The sequence below is a fragment of the Serinus canaria genome, chromosome 3 (assembly GCF_022539315.1).
Source record: "Serinus canaria isolate serCan28SL12 chromosome 3, serCan2020, whole genome shotgun sequence".
NCBI classification, from domain to species: Eukaryota; Metazoa; Chordata; class Aves; order Passeriformes; family Fringillidae; genus Serinus; species Serinus canaria.
This window is the reverse complement of record NC_066316.1, coordinates 89,659,778-89,683,323: the sequence shown is the minus strand read 5'-3', so window position 1 is coordinate 89,683,323 and position 23,546 is coordinate 89,659,778. Positions and strand designations below refer to the sequence as shown.

The window sequence follows — 23,546 nt, the reverse complement described above, 5'->3', positions numbered from 1 at the left end:
TGTTTGTTTTTTGGTTTTTGGTTTTTTTTTTCCCATTTTTTAGTTATTCATTGTAATTTTCCTAGTGCTAAGTGGATTTTGAGCTATGAACTTTATGAATTACTTAAACTATGCTGATGCAAAATCTATTTCTATCCATTCTTTATGTTTTCTTTATATCCCACTATGTACATTACTATTAAATTCTGATTATTCTGAGTATTACTGTTCTCCTTGTAGCAGCACTAGCCTCCTCTGCACTCACTCAAGCCTATGGATATCCTTGCTCTAGGCCTTTTTATAAGAATCTCAACTTGAAACTTGGTGTTCTTTGCTTGAATTGCCTTTTGACAAGCCACAAAGCAATTCTGTCTGAGCTGTGCTGAGGAGGGAGAGCTACAGCATGACCTTGCTCTTGCTTCTTTCAAACCATAACTTCCAGGAACACTCCTGAGATCAGTCCAGCCTTATCTGTATTTCACATTTCATTGTCTGAGTTCTTTGTAAGTCACAGAAACCTAATTTTTTGTTCGGGATCACACAGGATGATGGTATCTAGTAAGAGAAATTGAGATTTTCAGCACTGAAGCTCTTGGCTAAATGCCCAGACCAGGCTGGGGTGACTCTTTGTTTGATGGACTTAGGCCATTAATTTTTTTGGTCATGACCAGTCTCCCAGGTTTCAACTATGAAGTGAGTGTGTGTATAACTGGTATCCCTGGTGTCATTCCCAACAGAGAGCCCTGGAAGCACTGAACTGTTCAGCAGGGTGATCTCTTGCACTCAGCACAGCTCTGCTGGCAATGCTATGCAGGAGAGTTTGCTCATCTCCTGCTGTGTATGTCCTGCAAATGCCCGGCTGCAACCTTTGTTAATGAGCACCTTAACACCGTTTAACGGGGGCAACAGGGACTGTCACAAACCCTGATGTGGGTTGCCCTATCACAGTGCGAATAGCAGGAAGATATGTGACCTGTGATCTCACAGTGAGAGCAGACTGAATCTGTTCCCCTCTGAATCAGAGCTGGTAGAAGTCTGACCTTGTTTGCACAAGACTGAAGAAAGCGGTCGGCTGGGAAAGAAGCACAAAGCTGCTCCCCACACTCACTCCTCCTGCAGAAGAGGTAGTGGCTCTACCTCTCTTATCAAATGGCAGCTGGAACCAGGTAATCCTCCTGCAGGACTGCGAGACCAGCACACCTTAATTCCTTCTGCATGTGAGCCACACCTTTGCTTGCTGGGGAAATGTGCAATGCAGCAGGACTGCTTCTATCAGAGAGGGCAACACTGCTCCGACCCCTGGGGGCACAGTGCCCCAAGTAATAAGGTTGTCAGGTATGTGTTAGTATGAATCCTGGCAACTTGCTGTCCTTCTTTCTCACAACTTGAATGCCTGGCTATAGCTTCTAGTTACTGCATTGTATCGCAATTCTCTTTTCTCACATGTTTTTTAAGACCTCTGCCACCAAAACTTGTCCCAATATGAGATGTCTTCATTTAGGGAAGGCTTTTTTTTTGCTACTATTTCTTAAGTGTAGAAGAACCACAGATACCATAACTTATTACACTGACCAAAGCTGAACAAATTTGCTTGCTTGGGAGGTTGCTTTCTGCAGTGAGAATACTATTTTCTCAAGAATGGCACTGGTTTGCCTTTTGACCTCAGTGCCTTTTTCCACACCATAGCTTCACGCTATACCTTCACCTCTGCAGTGGGCCAGGGGCACTAGCTCTGATTTAATGTCCTAAGCTTCCAAGGATTTTATCAAAATCCTATGACAGTAGCTGTCCACCTTAGAGAAGGGAAAGATCTTTATCCTTGTATTGAGTGTCAGCTGGTGAAAGCAGATATCATAAATAAGTATTAAGCTTTCTTGCAATCACTCTGTCCCCTGGACTCCCTGAGACTCATGAGAAGTGTGCAAATTATTTGACTCATTTTTCATTCAAGTACACAGACTCACTTGATTGTCAGTCACCCTCCCGTTACTGCCTAGACTTGTCACAGCAAAGCCTAGTCATGAGACACATGACAGCATCTGCAGAAGTGACATCTCATGTCAGATTTTGTGTCCATGTCATGGAAGAAAGGTTTAAGATGTTTACAAGCATCTGAGACAATCAGTGTAGTGCTGGGATCTGAAGTCCTCTTTGTCTGGAAGGCATGCTGGGCATTTCTCCCAAATGGCACAGAGGACAATGGGACAGAGAGCAGCACAAGATGGTGAGAGAACCTTTCCACGGAGGCCACTGCTAGAGCTCTTGCCTGTTGTTAGATTCAGCTGTGGAACAATGTGGATGCTTCCAGACAAGCAGAAGATGGACACAAGGTCCTGAGGTGCCACTGACCAGTCTGTTTTTAGAGCTGGAGTTCAGGACGCTATGTATTCATCCTTCTGTTTGGCAATTAAGCGAGTCACGTTGTTCTCCAGTTTCAAATACTTTGGTTTATCCCATCCCCATGATGTAGTCTTTGTAGTACTCCGTGTCCTAGGTAAACTGGGGGTAGTCAGCAGTAGCCCTCCCTTGTTCATGTGCCCTGCTGCATGGCTCCTCTGTAGTCTCACTTCTTCAGAGGGTTCCCTAGGAACAGAGGCACTGAGGTCGCTGAATTTAGGCAAAGCAATCTTGGCAGCAAATCTGCTGTTGGTCACAGAGGCTTGTGAACAGTTTGAGCCTTATATCTGCCTCAGTATTTGTTTGGTTCATCTTTGCTGAGCCTCCTTGTTCCCTGCATCGGGTTCAATACCTTCCGTGTCAAATCTTGGGTTGGAGCTGCCATGAGAAGATTGATGTTCTGAACCTAGCTCCTCTGCCTGGCATCAGGGAGGACCAGCAGCTGCAAGAAGTGCATCTGAAGTGCTGGCTGCTCCTGGCTGGAACCCACTAATTGTGACAGAGATGGTTCTCCTCATCTCCACCTCTGAAATCTGGGCAGCTTCCTGCATCCCTGTCTTTGCCAAGCTCTGCCAGCGCACAACAAGTTGGTTTGATTTTCTCCTGTCGAAGTTATCTAATCTCCTGCTGCAGGGCTGGGAAGGCTCGGGAGTGCTGGTGTGTGCCTGCCCTGTTTCTGAGCACATGTGAACACATTTATGAATGCTCTTTTGAAATTACTGAATATATTGATGGAAGGAAGAAACTATTGGTACTGAAAGCTATTTTAAAAATATATTTATAAGAAAAAGTTAACATTTTTAAAGTTTCTTGTTTGGTAGGTCTGCAAAGAGTAACAGCATGCAAGTACCTAAAATGTTGTTTTTGAAACCAAAAAATAGGCAGAGCACTCCAATTCCCACAGAAATTTAACAAGTGCAGCTTGTAAGAGTCATCAGCTAGTTTAAGAAGAACCCAACAATAAATACATTGCAACTTTGTAAGATTAAGTATTGTTGGTACCATGCAGGGATTGAAGAACAGAGACAAGTACAATGAACTCCACCTCTCCCATATTCCTATATCTGCACCCAATTATAATTATGCAAGAAATTAGCAAGATTTCAAGAAAGCGCTGATGTTAACTGCCTGTTTTCCAAAGTATTTTGTGTTGCTGTGTAGATTACAAAATTGCTATTATGCAACCAGAAAGACGAGATCTTTTAAGGCTGTTTTGCCATCAGAACTCAGGAGCACATCGCCCCACTCACAGGGGTGTGGAGTGGGAATGCCGGAGCCCAGAGCCGGTGGACAAATACTCCTCGGGCAGAGGACTGCCGGAGTATTTGTCTTTGTTAACCCTTGTGTCCTAACGACTGCCCTTTTCAAAGCGGATTAAAAACCCCCATACTTCAGAAGCCTTGAGGATAGAATATATTCTCTCTTTTCTTTTCCTTTTTTTCTTAATTTATTTTTTATGTTAGACCAATGCAATATGAGAGGGAAAATATTACTCACTACCATGTACCTAGAGTGCGTTCCATACATTTTACTGCGTTACTTTCCAGACAGTGTTCTAACAATTGGAAACTGTGAGCGTGGTCTGCGCACGCTCCCGCTTGGTGTTCCCAGGCGCTTCAGGTAGGGATCGGCATATCCCAGAGTCGGTAAAATGAGCGTCCCAAACCGCTCCCCGGCACTCCCGGTGATTGCGAACGCCGCCGCTCCGACAGCCGCTGCCGCCCGCCGTGCGGCGCGCTGGCCGAGCCCGCCCGGGGCGGCTGCGGGCCCGACCGCTGCTGGGGGAGCCGCGCCCCGCCAGTCCCCCGGGCGGAGGGGTGCGGTGCGAGCCCCGCTGCCCGGGCAGCACGCTACGCCTCCAGCCGGGGGAAGTTGCCGGCGCCGCTTTATTTTCCCTTGGCAGAAAGTTGTACGGCGGCCCGCCTCCGGCTGCCCGGGGCGAGGCGGCGCCGGGGCGGGAGCGGGGGGCTGTGCGAGCGGCGGGCCGGGTCCGGGCCCGGGCCCGGGGCGGGGCAGGGCGGCAGGGCCCGGCCCCGCTGATGTCAGCCGGGACGGGGGAGGAGAGGAGAGGAGGGGGAGCGGGAGCGGCCGCCCGTGTTCCGGGTCAGGCGCGGGAATGCGCGGCAGCGGCCGGCAGCGCTGCGCTCGGCGCCCCGCGATGCCCGGACAGCGGCCCGCCGAGAGGCACTAGGGGGACGCCCCCGGTTCCGCCCCGCTCCGGCTCCCGCCCATTGTTCTCCCGGGGCCGCCGCGCTCGCCCGGGGCTGCTTCCCGCCGGTGGCGGCGGCGCGCTGGATGCGGCTTGCGGCCGCTGGCTCGCCGGGACCCGCGCTGCGCGGCGGCGGAGCGGGCAGCAGCTCCCGCGGCCGGCGGCGAGGAGGGGGCGGCGGTGAGCGGCGGCGCCCGCCCCGCGGCCCCCGGCGGCGGGGCGATGTTCCACTGCATCCCCCTGTGGCGGTGCAACCGCCATGTGGAGTCCATCGACAAGCGGCACTGCTCGCTGGCCGCCGTGCCCGAGGAAATCTACCGCTACAGCCGCAGCCTGGAGGAGCTCCTGCTGGACGCCAACCAGCTCCGCGAGCTGCCCAAGGTGAGCGGGAATGGCAGCGGGGGGGCCAGGTGAGCTGAGCTGCCCCGGCAGGTGCCGGCCGCACTCCCCGGTCCAGCGCCCGCACCGAGGCGGCGGTGAGGGGCTCCTGGGGCGGTGGGTCTGTGGTAGCAGCCCTTGGAGTTCTAGGAAGAGCCGGAGTTTCATGGGAAACGAGCTTTCAGGAGCAAAACCTGGAGATCCGCGTCTTGGGGCAGGACAGGTCCTGTTGGAGGGCAGGGGGGTTGGTGCCGGAGTCGCAGGACATGAGTGTCTATTGTGATTAACATGCACGTCATCGGAATTACGAGACCTTGGAGGGTATTCAGCCCTCCCCTTTTTTCCCCTTTCGGAAGATACTATCTGCTCCGTACATGGGAAAACCAAAACCCTCCAGCAGATAACCGCGTTCCCATTTCTGCCTTCTGCTCCTGGAAACTTCGCTGTGCAAAACACGAGAGACGAATAAGCCTTTCCCGTGTCTCAGTCTAAGTCCCGCGCAGTTGTCAGTGTTTTGCTTCTCACTTGAAGCATGTACTCCGAGTTTTATGCATACTGTATTTTTGGTATTATTGTCAAAGGTGAATTCACTTTAAATTCAACATGGTTTTGAGACCTTGAGGTGGTACCTGCCTCTCCAGGTGGCACTTGCAGATTTTGCCAAAGGACTTCATGAGAGTGATTCCAGCGAGGCACTGCGGCTCCACAGATGCAGAGGGGCTGGGAGGCATGCTCCCATTCTGACTTGAGGACCCACGGACTTTTTTCCCCGTGTTTGTTCTTTAAACTTTGGACAACTCAGAAGCCTTTGTGAGTTGTGGTTGGTAGAGTTTGACACGGGAAGTGTTACCTGGAAGCTACATCTTAAAGCTATGTGGACTCATACTAACTTGGAATCCAAGAAGCTGAACTCATTAGCCAGAAAATTTTTCAAAAGCACCTTTGTTTGTACCTGAATCAAAGTTGCTCTGTTCATACCCAGACTTAAACAGCCTTACTTTTTCCTTTTTGAAATTCAGTGCACTCACATACACTCTCTTTTTTCAACTCTACATAGTGTAAAGAGTAATCGTGGTGGCTGGGTTTTCCTTCAGACAGTAGTAAAAATAGTCAGTTGGAGTGACGTGTTAAATTTGGCTTTTTCTTTTGAAAAACCAAGGCGCAAGTTTGCATCTTGTTGTGACTGAACTCTTTATCCTTCTGAAGTAGGGCAAAACTGGTTTGCATAGCCTGTGTGTGGGTGCTATTTTTACTTCCAGCAGTTTTTGCTGGCTTTGTGCACAGACCAAAGTTAGGGGTCCCTTTGTAATAGACCTTTCTTATTAGTGTTGGCTTTCAGGCTTGTACACATCATGTTCCAGGGGTATTTAATGTGTGTGTGACTAAAATCCCATTGACACCAATGGCTCTCAGATTAAAAAAAAAAGTAATAAATTCACCACTGACTGGTTGCTGTGTACAAATGTAAAGGATGATGTCTGTTCATGGTGTTATGTGGTATTAATTTCTGTAAATAGAGTGTAGCTGTTTACTGTTTCTCTTCTATTCCTTGAACCATAATATATGAAACAGCCTTTTTTTGCCCTGTGATGCTTAAAAAGACCACTTTTTTCCCATTAGTTGCATGTGACTAAACTTTACATCCCTTACTGTAAGAAATAGCTGTGAGGGGGTTAAAAAACTCCAAATATCAACCTAGGCTCCTTAGCATTGTGGTGGAATCAAGCAGAAGTTGAAGTTAGAAAGAAAGTTCTTTTGTTTGTTTTTTTTTTTTTGGTTTGTTTGGTTTTTTTTTTTTTTTTTTTTTTTTTTTTTTTTTTTTTTTTATGTGCATGGATCATGTTACAGGAGTGCCTAAATATACTGTAGGAATATGTTTGTGGGTTTTTAGCTGGACTGGGAGGATTCTGAAGAAATAGAACCACATAAACATACTTGTATCTGTCCTAAGTACTTTGTGCCTCGTCAGCAGTGCAGGGAGGCATTTTTATTGGGGCTTCCTGCACAAACCTATGAACTTTCCTTGTCAGTTCTTTCTTAATGATTTCTGATAAATGAAATATAGCACCATCACCTCATGGAAGTGTTGACTTTGTAGAGTCTTGAGGTACAGAAATAGAGCTGTAGTCCTGAATGTGAAACTAATGTATTGAAGGTGAAACTGATGGGAAGAGCCCTGTTCAACTTTTCTACCAGCCGATAGTTCTGAAAGTTCTCCTCTAGGAATCTGGTTGAGGAGACTCAATGGGAGATCTCTCAGTGGAAGGTAGCTACAGCATCCATTGCTCATTCCTGTTACATTTAAAGGGTAGTGTCAATGCAAAGTACAGATTCAGAATTGGTAATCAGTGCAAAAAGCTGGGGTAGACCATACCTCTGGTAGAGGAAGAATGGGGGAAATCATCAGAGTGTGTAATTAACAAACTGTTGGGTCAGCATAGATAAAAGTGGTTGTTACATCCTTAATTTAGTGTAATTAATTATATTAGTCTGCCCTTACCTTCATTAAGTTTCTTCTCTGTGTACATAAAGTCAGTAATACAAAATCAAGCTAGATTTGGGCTGAGCTGAGGCCTAAACAAGTCAGGAGAATTATGTAATTCTCAGTGGCTGGTTAGTTAGGTGTTTTTCAGTGCTTGATGAAGTCCTAAGTTCACAGTGATCTGTGTCAGTTCCTGGTGAATCACCTGTGGGCTGTGCTGATGCCATAATATAATCCTTCAACACTGATAAGGTGTTTGTGTTGCTGAGATGGTTGTGATGCTCCTTAGGAAATTGCTGCTGTAAAGCCTCACTTGGCACAGTGAAGAGGAATCGCCCTGTAAACTCTTGTCACTTGCAGCAGAAGTTGCCATGGATGGAGGAGGAAACCCCAGCTCTGCTGCTCAGCTCTTCATTGTGCACATAGGTAGTTCAGACTCATTTCCCCAGCGTGGGCAGCTCTGGTCTTTTACAGCAGGCAGGAGGTCTTGTAAAGCTTCTCTGAAACTGAGTAGATATTGGTGAGTTCTTTTACCAACTTGGCCATGGCTACAAGACAGACAGTGATGATGGCTTTATTTCTAGACATCCGCTTTCCATCCACTTGTATTTTTTTTCATCCCTTCAAATGTAAAGCTTTCTGAGGAAGATAAATATCAGCAAGTGGCATGATGAAATATGTGGACCTGCTGCATTTCTCTCAAGCTGATGAGGCAGTTTGTGTTGGATGCACATGCTTCTCCCCTCCCCCCCAGTTCTCTCTGCCCCTGTTTCTATCAAGTAGAAATAAAAGGTGTTCTTTGGTTGGTTTGATCCAATACACCAGTAAAAGAATATACTCTGATACATCCTAAAATCTCCATTTTGAGAAACAGAAGCAGTCCTAGGCTTTGTTTAATTTGTAGTCTTTCCTAACATACTTAAAACCTCTCTTATTCTAGAATAAGCTAGTAGAATGTGGCGTGTGTTAGGGTGTTAATGAAAAAAACCCAAAAGAAGAAACACTCGTAAAAATCCTATCAAAATAGGAAGACAACTTAGAGAATTGCTGTAGCATTTTGAAGGAAAATGACAAGCAGGACTCAGCACTATTGCTGAATTGTTATGAGAGTCGTGTGAAATATCCTCAGGAGAAGCAAGGAGTACTTGAATCATGTTGAGGGAATTATTTTGCTAGTTTTACTTCTGTTCTGTAAGCTGACCAAAATGCATGGTAGAATTCTTCACCTTTTTCTAAGGGGAGAGGGTACGAAGGGTTCATCAGGAAAACACCTGAAAAGAAATGTCTGAGAAGCAGAGAGAGGTGCCCCTGTTATTTCTACTCTTTCCCCCTGTTTGCTTCCTTGTGCATTAACATGTGGACCAGAAAAATAACTTTCTCTGACCCCCTTTTCCTACAAATACTTTTTCTTTTACCAAGTTATATCTGTCAGCATTTTAAGAATATAAGGTAATAATTTTTGTTTGTAGAGTAACTTAAAGGTTTTTTATATAATTTTGCTGCTGCACATTTGGTTTCCCATGTCAGTAGGTGAATCTTTATTGAGGTTTCCTTAGCTGCTCTGCTGGATCCCTGGGCCTCTTCTTTACTCCATTCCCCAGTTACACGATGCAGAACTTGTTCTTATGTTGACAGCGACCTTCTTCTGTCTTTACCACTGGTGTCTCAGACTCCTCACCCTGCATGTTCATACTTTCCCATCCTCCCCCATCCTTCATGTTCCAGGATCTTTCTTATTTCCTCCAACCTAAAAAGCTCTGTCTGCTGTCTGTTGCTGATGCTTTGCTTCCTCTCCTGTCCCTTCTGTGCTGGGTTCTTGACTGCCCTTGCAAACATCCCTTTCCTTTTTACTCTGCTCTTTCCCCTTCCTTTCTGTTGCCTCCTAGGTTCCCTCCTCTGCTCTTGCCCTTCTTGCAGGATAAGCCAGCCTGGTGGGATGTGCTGGAGGAGCAAGCTGTATACTATTAAGCTGCTGGTGGTTTTCCACAATAATGAAGTCTCTCTGAAGCCTTTCTCAGCAGATGTGGCTGTTTTCCCACAGAACAGCAATTTCTAGCTGTCAGCATGCTTCTTGCCACTTCTGTTTTACAAGACAAATTAAAGAGCTGCACCCTTTGGTCTGAAAAGGATGGGCTATGTATTGAGCTGGTGGTAAAGTGTAGCTCTTAACTTGCTGAAATAATTCTTTCTCCTATGTTGGATCCCATGTGCCTTCTGTTGATTATTTTGTGTATCTGATTTTATTGGGGGAAAAAAAAGTGGTTGCCAGTGTGCATAGAGTGACTCAAGAATGTAGTTTTTGTGGTTTTTTTTCTAAACCCATAGCATTTTTATTTTCCTTGGGAATGAAAACTTGAGGAATTTTTCAACTCATGCTGTAATGTGCAGTATATCATTTGCTGCATGTCAAAAACTATTCTTCACTGAAGAGTAGGCTTTCTGGCAAATTGCTTTGATGGAAGAAAATAACACATTCTGCATGATGCGTTTCAATAGCTTTTCTAATGAAAAGCATCAGATAAAAGTAAAATGCTTTCAATTCTATAGATAAGTCTGTAGTTGATGAAATGGTGTTTTCTACTCCCGTACATTAGAATTTAAGGGCAAATACATCCTGTCAGCTTAATTTCTCTGTGATTCAAATTTACAGTACAAAACTGAATCCCAGCATATTTCTTTCTCCAGTGATAGAAAAAAAATCTTAGTAAATCACAGCATTCTTTGCTTTGGTGGGTGGTGGAAATAGCTTATAACACTTGTTTTGCTGCTGTTTTGTCTTGCTGCTGCTCAGTTCTTTAACTCAAAGAATAAAGACCACTTTCCCATGATACTTCTAGCACATGTTGTTTATGGAAAAACTCCAGTGGCAGAAAAAATTTCAAAATTTTTTCTATGCACTTAGTTTAGCCTAAGAGTCTGAGGAAGTTTTTTTTTTCCTTTGGGGAATGATTTTTATGTAGCGTTTGTAAACCTAATGTAGTGCAGCACTGAATCATTTTGCATCTCTGAGCTTACAAATTATATCTGTCATCTGTAATTTTTCTTCTTGGTGCTTCTCTGTAGAGTTACTAGATAGATGTGAGACCCTTTTCCCAAGAGACCTGTTTAAACCCTGGCCTCTTCCTGTGCCCCAGTTTCTTTGTTAGACATGCTGCTGGTCTGCTGCTGCTTGGCATTCAGCACTGTTGGTATCTCTGTTATGTGTGGCATTGAAAGCCAGGGTGCTGTTATCTTAACAAATCATGTGAAAACTCCTTAAGAAATAGTCCCACTGTTCTTCCCATACCATACTTTTGTCTCAGGAAAAAGCCTCTTCTGGACAGAGTTTCACTGTTCCATCATTGTTTCTATCATTATGCAACCATAAGCCTGAAAGGCACTTGTTTGGTCAGTGGCCAGTAATCTGTGGAAAGACATGATTATCATACTATACCTCTCTTTAAATTTGTGTTTATGGCTGCTTAAGTTGTACATATGTAGGAACTTTATTTGCTTTTATTGAATGCATAGATCTCCTTGAGTTTGGAGAGATGTAGTGGGATGTCTCATGTGGATGGAGTGCTACAGTGGATAAACACAGGCTCTTTAAGGACAGGCCAGGAAGGCAAGGATGGGGGAGTTGCCCTTTGGATGAGAGAGTGGCAGGATTCTGTGAAGGTTTTCTTTGGCATGGATGATGGGCCAGCTGAGAGCAGGTTGGGATTAGTGGATGACATTGTTTTGGGTGTCTGCTGTAGACTGCTTGATGAGGATGAAGTAGTAGATGATGGTTTCTTCATGTAACTGGAAGAAGTCTCATGTTTACAAGCTCAGGTGAGGTTTCATATGTGGGTATTGAATGACATGACAGCTGGAAGGACAACACATCAGGACATTAGCAATCCAGGAGTTTTCTGAAGTGCTTTGATGGCTTCTGAACACAACTGCTCAAGGATTTAATGGACAGAGGTGATCTGTTGGACCTCATACTTAAAAACAAGAAAAAGCATGTTGAGATGTGAAGATCAGGGTTGCAGTAGCTGTACTGACCTTGGTCACTTTGGCTGTAGTGCCCATGAGTTGGTGGAGTTCTGGGTTGTGAGAAGAAGGAACAGGACAATAAACAGCATCTTGAGAAAACAAACTGGTATGTTCAGGATTCTCCTTGGAAGAGTTTGGTGAAAAAGATGTTTATGCTGCCATTCATAGGACAGGGAGAGGCTGGAGAAACGGACAGAGAGGAACCTCATGAAGTTCAGTAAAGAGAAATACAACTGCACCTGGAGAGAAATAACCCAGTTCTCCAGTACAGGCTGAGGGCCGACCATCTGGAAAACAGTTTTCCAGTAAAAGGCCATGGGTGACCTAGTGGACAAGTTGTCTGTCAGGCAGCAATGCTGCTTCATGACTGAGAGAGCCAACAATATCCTGGGCTGTGCAACACAAAGCATTGTCAGCAGGTGATCCTTGTCCTCTAGCATTGGGGAAACAGATCTGAAGTGCTTTGTCTAGTGCTGGGTATCCCAAAAGAAGAGACATGGACATACTGGACATGCACTGTAGGGGTCACAAAGACTGTTAAGGGCTTGGAGCATCTCTCAGGAGACAAGGCTAAAGGGCCAGAATAGTTAAGCCTTGAGAAGAAAAAGGCTGATGGTTGTATATAAATATGTGTTGATCAGCATGAAACCTTGCTTGGGGTGCCCCGTGACCTTACAAGAGGCAGTGGGCAAAGGCTGAAACACATGGAACTGTCTGAAATATGAAAATACTTTTTTGCTGTGAGGATGGTCAAACACTGGCATGGATTGTCCAGAGAAATTGTGCAGTCTCTGTTCATGAAGATGCTGTAAACCTGACTGAACATAGTCCTAGGTGACCTTCTCTAGGTGACCCGTGCTTTGAGCAGGGGGTGCACAAGGTGATTTCTAGAGCCCCTTCCAACCTCACCTGTTTTATGATTCTGTAGAGGGCATATCAAAGATTTTGCCTGTCTTTAACTTGGGTGTTTTTAATGATAGAATTGTTGTGGTTTTCAGGATTTATGCACCCTCAAGTGTTTACTTGTTTTACTTTCTGCATTGATAATGTTATGGTGTTTTTGCACATCTTGCTGTAAATCCTTAAAGAAATACCACTGTGTGATTTGAACAAGTATGTATTTACAGTTAGTATCAGAGAGAGAACTGTGCCACTGGGTGAAGCTGAAGCAGACTGTACACACAGAGTAAAAGTAGTTTTAGTGAAAGTTTGAGATTTTTTTCAGTATGACAAATGCTATTTAAAATACTTGCTAAGAGCACTGGTATCTGGAAACTATGTTAACTTTTGTAACCTGTTGTGATTGTAGTCAGTTAGTACTATCATGCAGTGTATATGCTTGAATTATTAAAATCCATAATAGTTTGTAGAGAAGCAACATTGGATCCTTATATTAACATACCTCTAAACATATAGCTCTGTGTTGAAGGCTACAAAGAAACTTATTACCAGTTAAGTATGTCTAGGTTTGCTCCTCCTAGTTTCCAAATTTTTCTGTTGTATTGCTTAGGACTTGAAGAAATGATTTACCTTTGGACATCAAATAAAAGACCACATTCTGATGGAAGCAGAGGAAGAACTTTCTCTGCTGTTTCCTAAACAAAGGAAAGTCATTGTCTTCCCTGTTAGTGTCCCTGTGATTGTTCAGAAGATTTTTGAAGTGTGCTTGGTTTGAAATATTTTCTAATGGCAGTTTTTTGTAGTAACAGCTCAACTCTACTGATTTTTGACCTGAGTTGAAAGTAATTACGTACTTTAAATACATTTCAATACCTTTAACTTTGTTTTTGTAAGGTGTGTGCTGTTGTAGTAAACTGGTAGCATTCCCTTCTCTTTGTGATGTACATAGGTGAGACAAGGTTTGCGGGCAGAGATTATACATCTGTACCTCTAAAATAAATTTTATGATTAACATAGAATTATTTTTCTGATTATATCAGTTGGTCAAAAATAAAGACATTACCTCCTGCCAACAGTCTTGTATACTGGAAAAATACATGCTAGAACTTCATTAGAGAGATTAATGTGGGCTTTGGTTGTTTTTTTCCTCCAAATGGCAAATGCATTTAACTGCAATGAATCTGTATTTCATTGTTGTAGATGTTTTCTGGCCTCTCTTAAAGGCAGAGGTAGTTCCTTTCACCACTGTGCTCTAACTAATAGTTCTAGCATGAAGTGCTTTTTAACCTTTGTTGCTTCTGCTTAATTGACATAAAAAAGAAAGTAAATCCCTGTCTGCCAGGAACAGTGGGAGACAACCTGGTCAATGCAGTGCTTGGTAGGGCAGCATTTTGATTCAGTGCTGCAGTGTATTGGTTTTTGAGAGTGGATTGTCCCCTATTTGTCTTTTAAAAGGAATGGTAACAACTGAGAGTAGGACCTGCAATTGGTCCATCCTTGTCAGTGGTTTAGAAAATGGCAGATGCATTGAAAATAGGGTTTTAGAAGTGTAGCAGATTGATGCTGAATACCAGCTTCAGTGAGGCATTGGTATCATTTTTGCTCTGTCTTCTGTAGGCCTTCCCCCACAGCCTGGCTGATCTTTTGGGCTTTCATTTCAAGTACCCACTGGAGGGAGAGACAGCAGTTGCAGCATCTGGTTCTCTTTAGGATGTGTGCCCATGAACTGTGCTGTTTCATTAATATTTTTATCTTTGTTGTGAAATCTAGTTATTTTATTAATGTTTTGTATGGACTCCTGCTTAAATTTCTACCTCCATGATGTCTTTTATTAATATTCATGATTACAAAGTTGGTAGTAGAATGTTGCAAGACCAAAGGATAGCTTGAATATATTCTGCATACAGGGTTGGGTGTGTGAAGCAGTCTTTCATCATGCCAAGTATATATAACAGTTCTGGCTTTGCTCATGGCATATGTGAAGACAGAATTACAGACCTCAGCTGCATGGAGTCCATTTGCCAGCCTGTCACAGAACAGGCAGGCAGGGTCTGTGTGCTGCTGTCCATCACCAGCTGCTGCTGCATCTCTTCCTGGCTCCAGAGGAAGTCCATCAGTTGCTTCTTTGATGCAGTCATCAATTGCATGATGACCCTGCTTGCTGCACTGTGAGTTCATCCCTGCCCTCAGATATTGTTTCAGTATCTCAGGGAGTATTTTATTTGAAAATTAAAAGGGTGTTATGCCCAGAGGATCACCTGGGATCCATATTTGTGAAACCCTGTTGCCTTTTTCAGCTGTCCTTGCTCTCAGGGGAAAGCAGACAGAGTGACTTGAGGAGTCCTGATGTTGCTAGCAGGCTTTGTGGGAGATGCTGAACTGATGATGCCCATGCTAGGCTTTACTGGAGTCTGCTGAGATCTCTTTTTACACTTCATGAATCCAGAGTAGGATTCAGCTTCCTCAGCATTTTATTGTGCAGCTAGTTTGGATGTGCTTCTGCAGGAAAGGTGTCTGTTTTCTATGCTCTTGCTGGTTTTCCTCAGTGCTCCCACCCATGCTACTAGCAGAAGTCTCTGGGTTGGATTTTAAGACAGGATGTACAGGATTGCATCCTAGAAAGAGTTGTTTTGCTCACAAGTTAGTTGTGGATTTTGACTGAGGGTGATATCTTGAGGCTGGAGTGGAGTGCAGGGTGCATTACAGCTTGCTGAGAACTCCAGACTGGGATGTCCACCGGCTGACTGGAGTAGAAGTAATAATTGGAATCCCACCAGTTGGTGGAGATAGGGCACTGAGTGTCCTATCTCCTTGGAACCCTTAGCACTGAGTGACCCCTACTGATAGTTTGTCAAAGGCCTTTCTGTTGATGCCTTGGATAGAAGTGGAGTGGAGAGGAATGAGGAAAAGCTCACCCTTCCCTCCTTGCCTTTGCCCTTAAGGCAGATGGGGAATATGTGTGTATGCTTGTGCCAGAGTCTGGTTATTAAACCCATTCTGAATGGTTTTTCTGAGGAAGCTGAATGCTTGGATTCAGAGGTGCTGCTTCACTGTGGGATTTAATCCTTGCTTTCCTCGTGGTGTCCTGACCACCAAGCAGTGTATTCACCTAAAGTGGGTTGGGCTTCTGTTGTCTTGCACTAAATAGCATGATGCTCTTACAGGCTTCCTCTGCTGTCACTGAAGCCAAGCAACAAAGTGGTAACTCCTAGGGGCCAGAAGCAAGGGGCTAAGGGACCTTGCTGGGCAGCAGCTATGTTGCAAGGTTATTTCATGGATTTGATGCCTTGTATCTTGTTCACTGCTTTGCTTACCAAAATTACCTCTTCTACTTGTTTTTGCCTGAAGAAAGACCTCAGAAGATCTTTCTGAAGCAGTGTAAAAAGTGTGGGGAAGGATTGGCTGTAATTTCTCTTATCCAATGACCAAAGGAGGACACGTCGCTGGAGATTGGAAGTAAACAAATGAAATGGTGTCCTCATTGATTTTTGTTTACAATGTAGGAGCCTGAAGTAAGGTTTAAAACAAGAATGCATTTAGGAGTTAAACTGTGTTTAAATTACTATGTACCACTTCTTAATTCTAAAGCACAGATAGCCTTTAGTTGGTCATTTGTAAGTTTGGAAAATGGGTGAAATAAATACAGATGTACTTAAGAAACAGAACCTAATAACAGACTCTGTCTTATATCTTACTTAATTCATTTTAATATAATAATGTGATTGCCTGAAGAAGCCTTAAAAGCTGAGGCAGCATGTGTATGTGGAAAATCCATACTGGCATCTGAGGGAAGTCTGACATAAGAGGAAATGCTTACAAATTCCTAATCTTGTCAGGAACAGATTAAGTGCTTGCAAAAAAAAAGTCCTGAAGCAAAAAACCACCAGACCCTCATCTTATCTGGTGTGTGTGTGTAACTGTGAAGCAAGTTAATTTGCAATTTTCTTTCTCCTTTACATCTCATTCTAATTTCTACTGCTTATGCTAGCCCATTGTGAGAATTAGGCAGTGGATTCTGCCTAAAGAGAATTTTTAGTTCTCTCTGCTGCTAGTTGTGGTTTCAATAGCTAGTAGTAGCCTTTTTATGGAAATGTTTTGCTTAACAGAGTAAAACTTTAGTTATGCTACCTGTACCAGATGGGTTTGGAGTGTGACATGTCTCTAGCACTGCAAAGGCTCTAGCAGCTCAGATGATGCTGAAATGTTTCTCTTCCCCTTAAACAGCATTAGCTGCAAATATGTCTTTATTCCCTCCTATGTGTTTTACTTCAACTGTTCATTGTTTTCATGTATTTCCATTAATTTTTTTTTTATTCTCATCAGCTAAGGTGCTGAATTTTCAGGGAAAATTCTCAGGCGTGAGTATTTTTTGTTTTGGGAGAGAACCATTGAAAGAAACCCAGAGATACGTTGTCATGGCCACTTGCACAGAAAGAAATATCCTACTAGTTTATATATATATAAATATATATATTCTTAACTTTTTTTTCTAGAATTGAGTGTCAGTTGTAGTGGTATTCTTAAAAAAAAAAAGGTATAAAAACGAGGGCTGTGGGATCACACTGTCTGTTTATACTTGTCAGTGAGTCATGCACTTATCTGTTACTTTTTTTTTTCTTCTGTTGGCTGACATCGACCCAATTTTGTCAGAATGAAGTTTTTTTTAAATATGTGTCTGGGTGAGAGAGTCTTGGTTAGTTTTCCAGTGAGAGAAGGGATCTGTCCAAGATGTATATTCTTAGAAAATCCATATAACAGAAACCTCCATAAATTCTTTGATAGCAAGAGAAGCTTCAGTTGAGGGTCAGGAACTAGTACTAAATTAAATAGCAAGTTGTAGGCTACTTCAGTGCTTATGCTCACAGCATTATTTTTCTCATTGAGGCACTATTAATTAGGCTGGCTAAACTAAACAGCATTACAAGTGTTGCCAAGGTACTCATAGAGGCATTGGGTCTGCAATCAAAACCAGCTATTAGAGCGTGCTGGGTGGATATGCTGCTCTGGCCGCAGCCCCATTGCACTTTGGATCATGTTTGAGCTTATCAAATAGAGGCAGAACTGTGTTAGAAACATCAAATTAGGAACATGTTTCTTGTTGGCATATATTTTTAAAATCTCAGCTATTTATACAAATATAGATCTATACATACACATATATATATATATGTTTATGTTTGTTGAACTTTATTGAGTAAGCTTTTAGTTCTCTTTGTTCCCTGTTTTCCCTTCGTTCTCTTTGTTGCCTTTTTGAAAGGCAAAACATATATGGGCAAAAGGAGTTGTTTGCCTCTCCAGCAGTGCTTTAGAGCACTAATGATGTGTCTTAGAGAAAGGAAGAACACTTAACGAAATGGGAATAGGATGCACTAAACATGCACGAGTCATTGAGTCTTGTAGTTTAAAGGAAAAAAACCAAAACAAACCAGAAGTTCAAAGAAATGCCATTTGTGTAACTGTAGTTTGATTTTATCTAGGAAATGGTGTCATTCATTAAAAATTGTTAGGCAGATGGAAAATAAACCTTCCAGTTAATTTTCTTTTGAGTAGTAGTCAGCTGAAGAAACAGGAATGTCTTTAAATACTGTGTAATCTTGCAGAGCACATTTAATTAATATGAACTGCATTGACATTGGTAGTGGGAGTGCCCTCAAACCTTCCTGAGGATATCCAGCTCTTTGGATGACTGCTCTGTCTTTTACCATGTTCCTGCTGTCTTTGCTCACTTGCCATTGAATATCTGTCAGGGACAACTGTTGCTCAGACAAGATTTGTAGGAGAACATCAATATTTATAACTTTCATTTAGTATAGCAGCTACACACTGCTTTGAGGAACACATTTGGGCAAGTATTTACTTTCGAGTGTTGGGCAGATTGGGATCTCACTCTGTGGAGTGTTCTCCTGCTGTGTTTTCACAAAAGTGTCTTTAAGTGCTTTTCTAAGCTTCTGATGGATTCTTGGTTTAGTCATATTAATAAATATTTAGAGAAAAGGCTACATTTGTTTTAAGGTAAGAATGGTAATGATATGAAAATGCAGTTATGGATCTTTTGAGGACAGTAAAGGATTAGAAAGCATTTGTGGCTATTTTAATTGGAATATAAGTTTTTAGGGAGCTAGAAATATGGAATTGCAGAGAATTTTACCTTCCTCTTAAAACTTCAGCTGTGTTATAAAACACTTTTAATATCGGGGAAGGTAGAGGAGTGCCATTCTGACTCAAAAATGCCTTTGAAATTCCACATTCAAATCTGGTGCATCTTTTACTGTCGAGTGTTTACAAACTTCTTAAAGCTTTATCCTTCTTATCCCCTGAAAGGAACCCATGTTTTTGAGGGAAAACACATTTGTTTCAGATGTGGTTTATTTTTCTGTGACACAGTGTATACTGAAAGATTGATGCAGAAGTGCAAAACTTTGCACTTAACCTCATTTATAATCTTGACCACTCAAAATAAGATTGAAAACCTGTATTGTAATACAGACTGATGAAACTGCTTTTGCCTTGTGTCCTAGTCAGATGCCTTACTGCCCCTTTTTGTGTCAATCTAAGTCATATCTGAGTGACTTTTAGAGCACATACTCCATCACCTAAATAAAATAAAAACTCAGGAAGAGGTGTTAATTTCCTAGAAGAGATTGCAGATGATTAAATGTAAGTGGGTATCCCAAATTTACAATATCTTCCACTTAGCTTAAGGTGGCAAAACCGTGGGGGTGCAGGCATGCACACATGGAGAGTGGGTGAGATGCACGTGTTTGACTGCTGGGTCAAACTCCCTGTGCACTCCAGGGGCACAAAACTCACTCAGAATTGGGGGAGTCTGTTCAGTTTTGATCAAGATGACTTGTGTGTAGTCATTTCATTCTGCACTAATCCTCACCCCTTGCAGTCACTCTCCTTGAAAGGCCTGCCTGGAAGAAAGGAAAGTTGCGATAAGAGCTCTGCAACTTTCTTAACAATGCCTACATCTCAATATGTTTAAAATGATCCTTTTTCAGGCACCAGCTGCTCCCAGTGCATGGGGCTGACCTGACTTTCAGCTTGGCCTGTTTGATTGTTATTTTGTCTTGGGGGCTGCCAGACCCCCTGAGCCCATAGCTGGGGTCAGGGAATGTTTGCACACTGCACTGTGTGCTGTGTTCTCACGTGGATGGGGCTGGGCTGGCTTTTCCTCAAGCAAAGGAGACCTGAAATGCTGCCCAACTTTCATTAGTCCTTCTGAAACTGGGCCGTAGAACAGAGGGTGTTTGAGGCTGGAAAGAAAGCCTGCTTGGGGGAGGCTGGTTCTGTAACCTAGTTGGTTTTGGTGTTCACTGCTGAAGAAGACCTTGTCAGCTCCTCTTCATCACTTTTCTGGATCTTGTTCTTTAGAAGTCTCCCTCTGCATTAACTTCCTAATGAGCCCTGGTGTGTAATTAGGATGCTTTTAATTACTCTGCTTGGTAGCCTTGCCCCATTAATGACTTAAAGCTGGCACTCTGGATTTTGCTAGTGTCTGTCTGCAATGATCTTTAACAGCAAGCTTTAGGTTTATTTTTTTTGACATACATTTTCATTTTAGGTAAAATACCAGGTTATAGTTTGTCTGCATGTGAAAATGAGAACAAAATGTTTGTTCTGGTACAGGTGTGAAGGAGATCTGCATAACTAATGCCATGTAATGGCTTTAATTAGCTGACATTTTGGAAGTGATTCCAGGTATTCCTCATCATTTATCATGCCTATATGTGAGTTATGTCAATATTTTCTGAAATGTAATTTTTTCTTTCTTTCAGCCTTTCTTCCAGCTTGTGAAGTTACGGAAACTTGGACTTAGTGATAATGAAATTCAACGGCTCCCTCCAGAAATAGCAAATTTCATGCAGCTGGTGGAGCTTGATTTGTCTCGAAATGGTAAGCTCCAAGGTTAATTTGTTAGATTCTACACTGTCCTATGACATGGTCTAGAAAGCTGTGTTAGTAGGGTTTTTCTGTCTCAGAAATTGCTATCTATGTCCTACAGAACACTTTCTTGTCTAATTCATGGATTTACCTCTAGTTCTAGACGGAAAGAGCAGAAGGGAGCTTTTTGGTATAAATACAGTAATATTGTGGTATAAATATAGTAATGAAATGCTGCTTGACTGTAGTTCTGTGTTTCTGAGAGCCTGCTTTATTTTCCAATTTAAAAAATGCTTCATGTGGTAGTTTCATGTGTGTGTCTCTCACAATGTTGACTTCTTTTCCCAAGCTCTCTGAAATGCCTGGCATTTAGAGATTGAAAAAAACAGAAAAAAAGAAAAAAAATAAGTTGAAAAAAAAAGTAAAGCTGCTTTCTGTCTTAAAAAAAGAACTGCCTGTGGGTTAGAAGTCCAGTTCTTTATCTCTGCTTTGCTCTTTACCTGGGATTAGCAAGAGGCAGAGTGCTGGTATTTCTAGTTGTACTTTTGGAAGAAAAATCTGTCTGTTTGTCAACTGCAAAGATAAATTCTGAAAAGAATGCTGGGAGAAACTACCTTCTAAAATGTGTTGTTGGAAACAACATGGGTTTATTGTTTGCTTGCAATGCTTGCTGTGTATATTGGCCTGCATTGTGATGGAGTGAAAACATCTTTTTTTTTTCTGTGGCCTGGTGAACTTACTGGTTCTACAAGAAGTTCAGGGGCTGGTGGGTCACCTTTAAGCAGTCTTTTGACCCAGTGATCTAAAAGCAGTGAATCTGTGTTACCAAATTAGAGCAACTGTCAGCTATTTTTGCTTCCTTACATGCAGTGGATGTGCACAAAATGCTCTCTCAGCTGTGATGGAAGGGGTGGGAGCAATCAAGGTTGTGTAACCTTGTAAATAAATGAGGGTTGTAATTCTTGAATATTTAAGAAAATGAAGAGTGTAACAGGGAGTCTTTTTTTTCTTGATGGCTTAACTTCACATCAACCCTTTGTGACTGAAGAATATTGTTGGTACTTCAGCTTTCTATAGCATATTTCCTTTATTTGTTTGGTGCTTTAAATTCTGTCTTTGTCTGATAATATAATTGATGAAGCGTGATGAGTCTCCAGGCAATTGCTGAAAAATTTCTGTGAACCATATAATTTTATGCACATTTGGAAAACCTTTTAAGAGAAGAAAACTGGAAAAAAAACCCAGAGACTGAAGAGACAAATTAGTTAAAACATTTTAGAAATACATGAACATTAGTTGATGTGGTATTTGGCTACTGAATTTGGCTGAGTTGGGTGCTGTCAGTGACAGACCTCATACGAAAAGAAACCCACTGTTGGCTTAGTAATTCTCTTTGCAAATGAATAACTAGTTGGAAAAGAGCTGGTGGATCAGAGCCATGTGAACTCGTGTCAGCCTGGCCTGGAAGTTGGCTTGAGAACTCAGCTGTAACAAGAGCAGATGGTGTGAATGTTTATGGCTGGCTAGATGCGTGTGTCATTAGAAGTTACTGCACAGGGAAGTATTTTTTCCAGTAATGGGTTGAACTAATGCAGGTGGCAGGGAGCAGTTCCTTTACTAAATCCAAGGTTCAGTGTTAATTACCCATTTTATTGCATTGCTTTCTTTTCTCTGTGGTTCATTGCAGAAGGTGACTGATACCATTTCCCTCTGCTTAATTATGTCACAGTTACTGCATGACTTGACTCTTCAAATTAAAAATGCACCGTGCAATGTGGTGCACGGGGGGCCTATGGTGGAAAATAGCTAGTCTTACTTTCCACTGTTTGGCCATTTTTATGATTGTCTCAGGGTTCTCCAAATGAAAAGGCATAACACACCATCTGGGATGCTGCAGGGGGAATTCTCACAAAAGGTTTTTGAGATTTACAGTACTTTAATTTATTAGCTTTGTATTTTGAATCCACCTACCAGTATGTCTCATTCTAAACCTGCCACAGGTTTGTCCTGTTCAGTTGTTTGCACTCCAAAAGGTTTTGTTTTTCTGACTGCCCAAAATTACTTGGGAAAAAAAAAAAGGAATTCTTCATATTCCTTTCAGGCAGAGGAAAACAGCCCTGCTTTTCAAAATGCAGTATGCTGCATGAATAGGAAAGTGTGCTGGTGACATCTGAGCTTGGGAAATAAGAGATCATTGTTCTGTGTTTTTTGTTGTTCTAGTTGTCTGGTTTGGTGCACTAATTGCCTTCAGTTCTGGCCATTCTGTTTCCTCAAGAGCTTAAAAATGGAGATATAAAATCATTTAATGTTGCATGGGAATAGCTTTTTCTATTTTAATTTCTCATCACAGAATGAGGAAAGGGTTTTGAATAAACCGGGTACTTCCATTTCTGCCATAATGAAATGGTAACACGTCTTTCTTTCTCTACTTTATAACCCTTTGGCCAACATATGGTCTTTGAAGCCATCTGAGATGGTGGGTGTGTCTTGGGGGACTTGGGGGCTCTTCCAGGCTGCGGTGGCCAGCTGTGCTTGGAGGTGCTGAATCTAGAGGAGGGATCAGTCTCTGCTGATCTCTGGAGGTAGCTCTGTATACCTGTGTCATACAGCATTATGTGCCATGTAAGTAGTGTTGCTTTGTAGACACTTGGGAAGGGTCCATAGGGAAACTCTGAAATGTGTCTCTTTTAAATTAATTCTCAGGTGTTCTAAAATGCCCCAGACATGCTAGTATATATGTTAAAAATGGGCTACAATAATAAATTCTTTAAGAAGTTTCTTGGTTAATGTGTGAATCTAGAACTACAAAAATCCTTCAAAGAAATAAAACTAAAAAGTCTTGAGCAGATGTAAATATGATGCTCCCTGTGTATGTGAGAGAAGCCTGGGGAAGGTAAGGATAGCCTCAGTTGTGCAGAAGGGAAAGGATTTGGGAAGGCTGGCAGCCATATATTCTTAAACTTTTCCTGGAGTATTTGCATGTTGATGCTATTTCTCATGCCCTGCAAGGCCCATGTGTTCATGCAGATTTTCCTAGGAAGCATCCCTACTGTGCTTTTCTAGTCTGACTGAGGCTGTTATTTGTGCTAAGGTTGAAAGGATGAATCAAGGACTGGAATATAAGAGGGCAGAGAAGCTGTGCTAAGAAAACAGCATAGTGATGGTGAACACTTTGAAGGGTTATTTGGCAATCCTATTTATTTCTGCTTCTTGGTATCAAGTTGTTCAAAAAGCTTGTGTACTCATTCTAAGGCTAAAGAAAACAGACTCAGTGATTTCAAATGTACACGCCTG

At 42.5% G+C, this 23,546-nt stretch overlaps 1 protein-coding gene across 2 annotated transcripts in view; it reads left to right on the top strand.

Moving 5' to 3' along the window:
* Positions 1-4,777: 4,777 nt before the first annotated feature.
* Positions 4,778-23,546, top strand: part of LRRC1 (leucine rich repeat containing 1) — a 68,205-nt gene continuing 49,436 nt past the window's right edge. Inside the window, exons 1-2 of one of the 2 annotated variants that reach the window (XM_050972379.1) lie at positions 4,778-4,966; positions 20,147-20,264. In XM_050972379.1, the coding sequence (XP_050828336.1) occupies positions 4,808-4,966; positions 20,147-20,264 (277 nt within the window). In that variant the 5' untranslated portion in view covers positions 4,778-4,807. The remainder of the gene's footprint in view (positions 4,967-20,146; positions 20,265-23,546) is intronic. The other variant, XM_018919751.3, reaches the window with a different exon arrangement.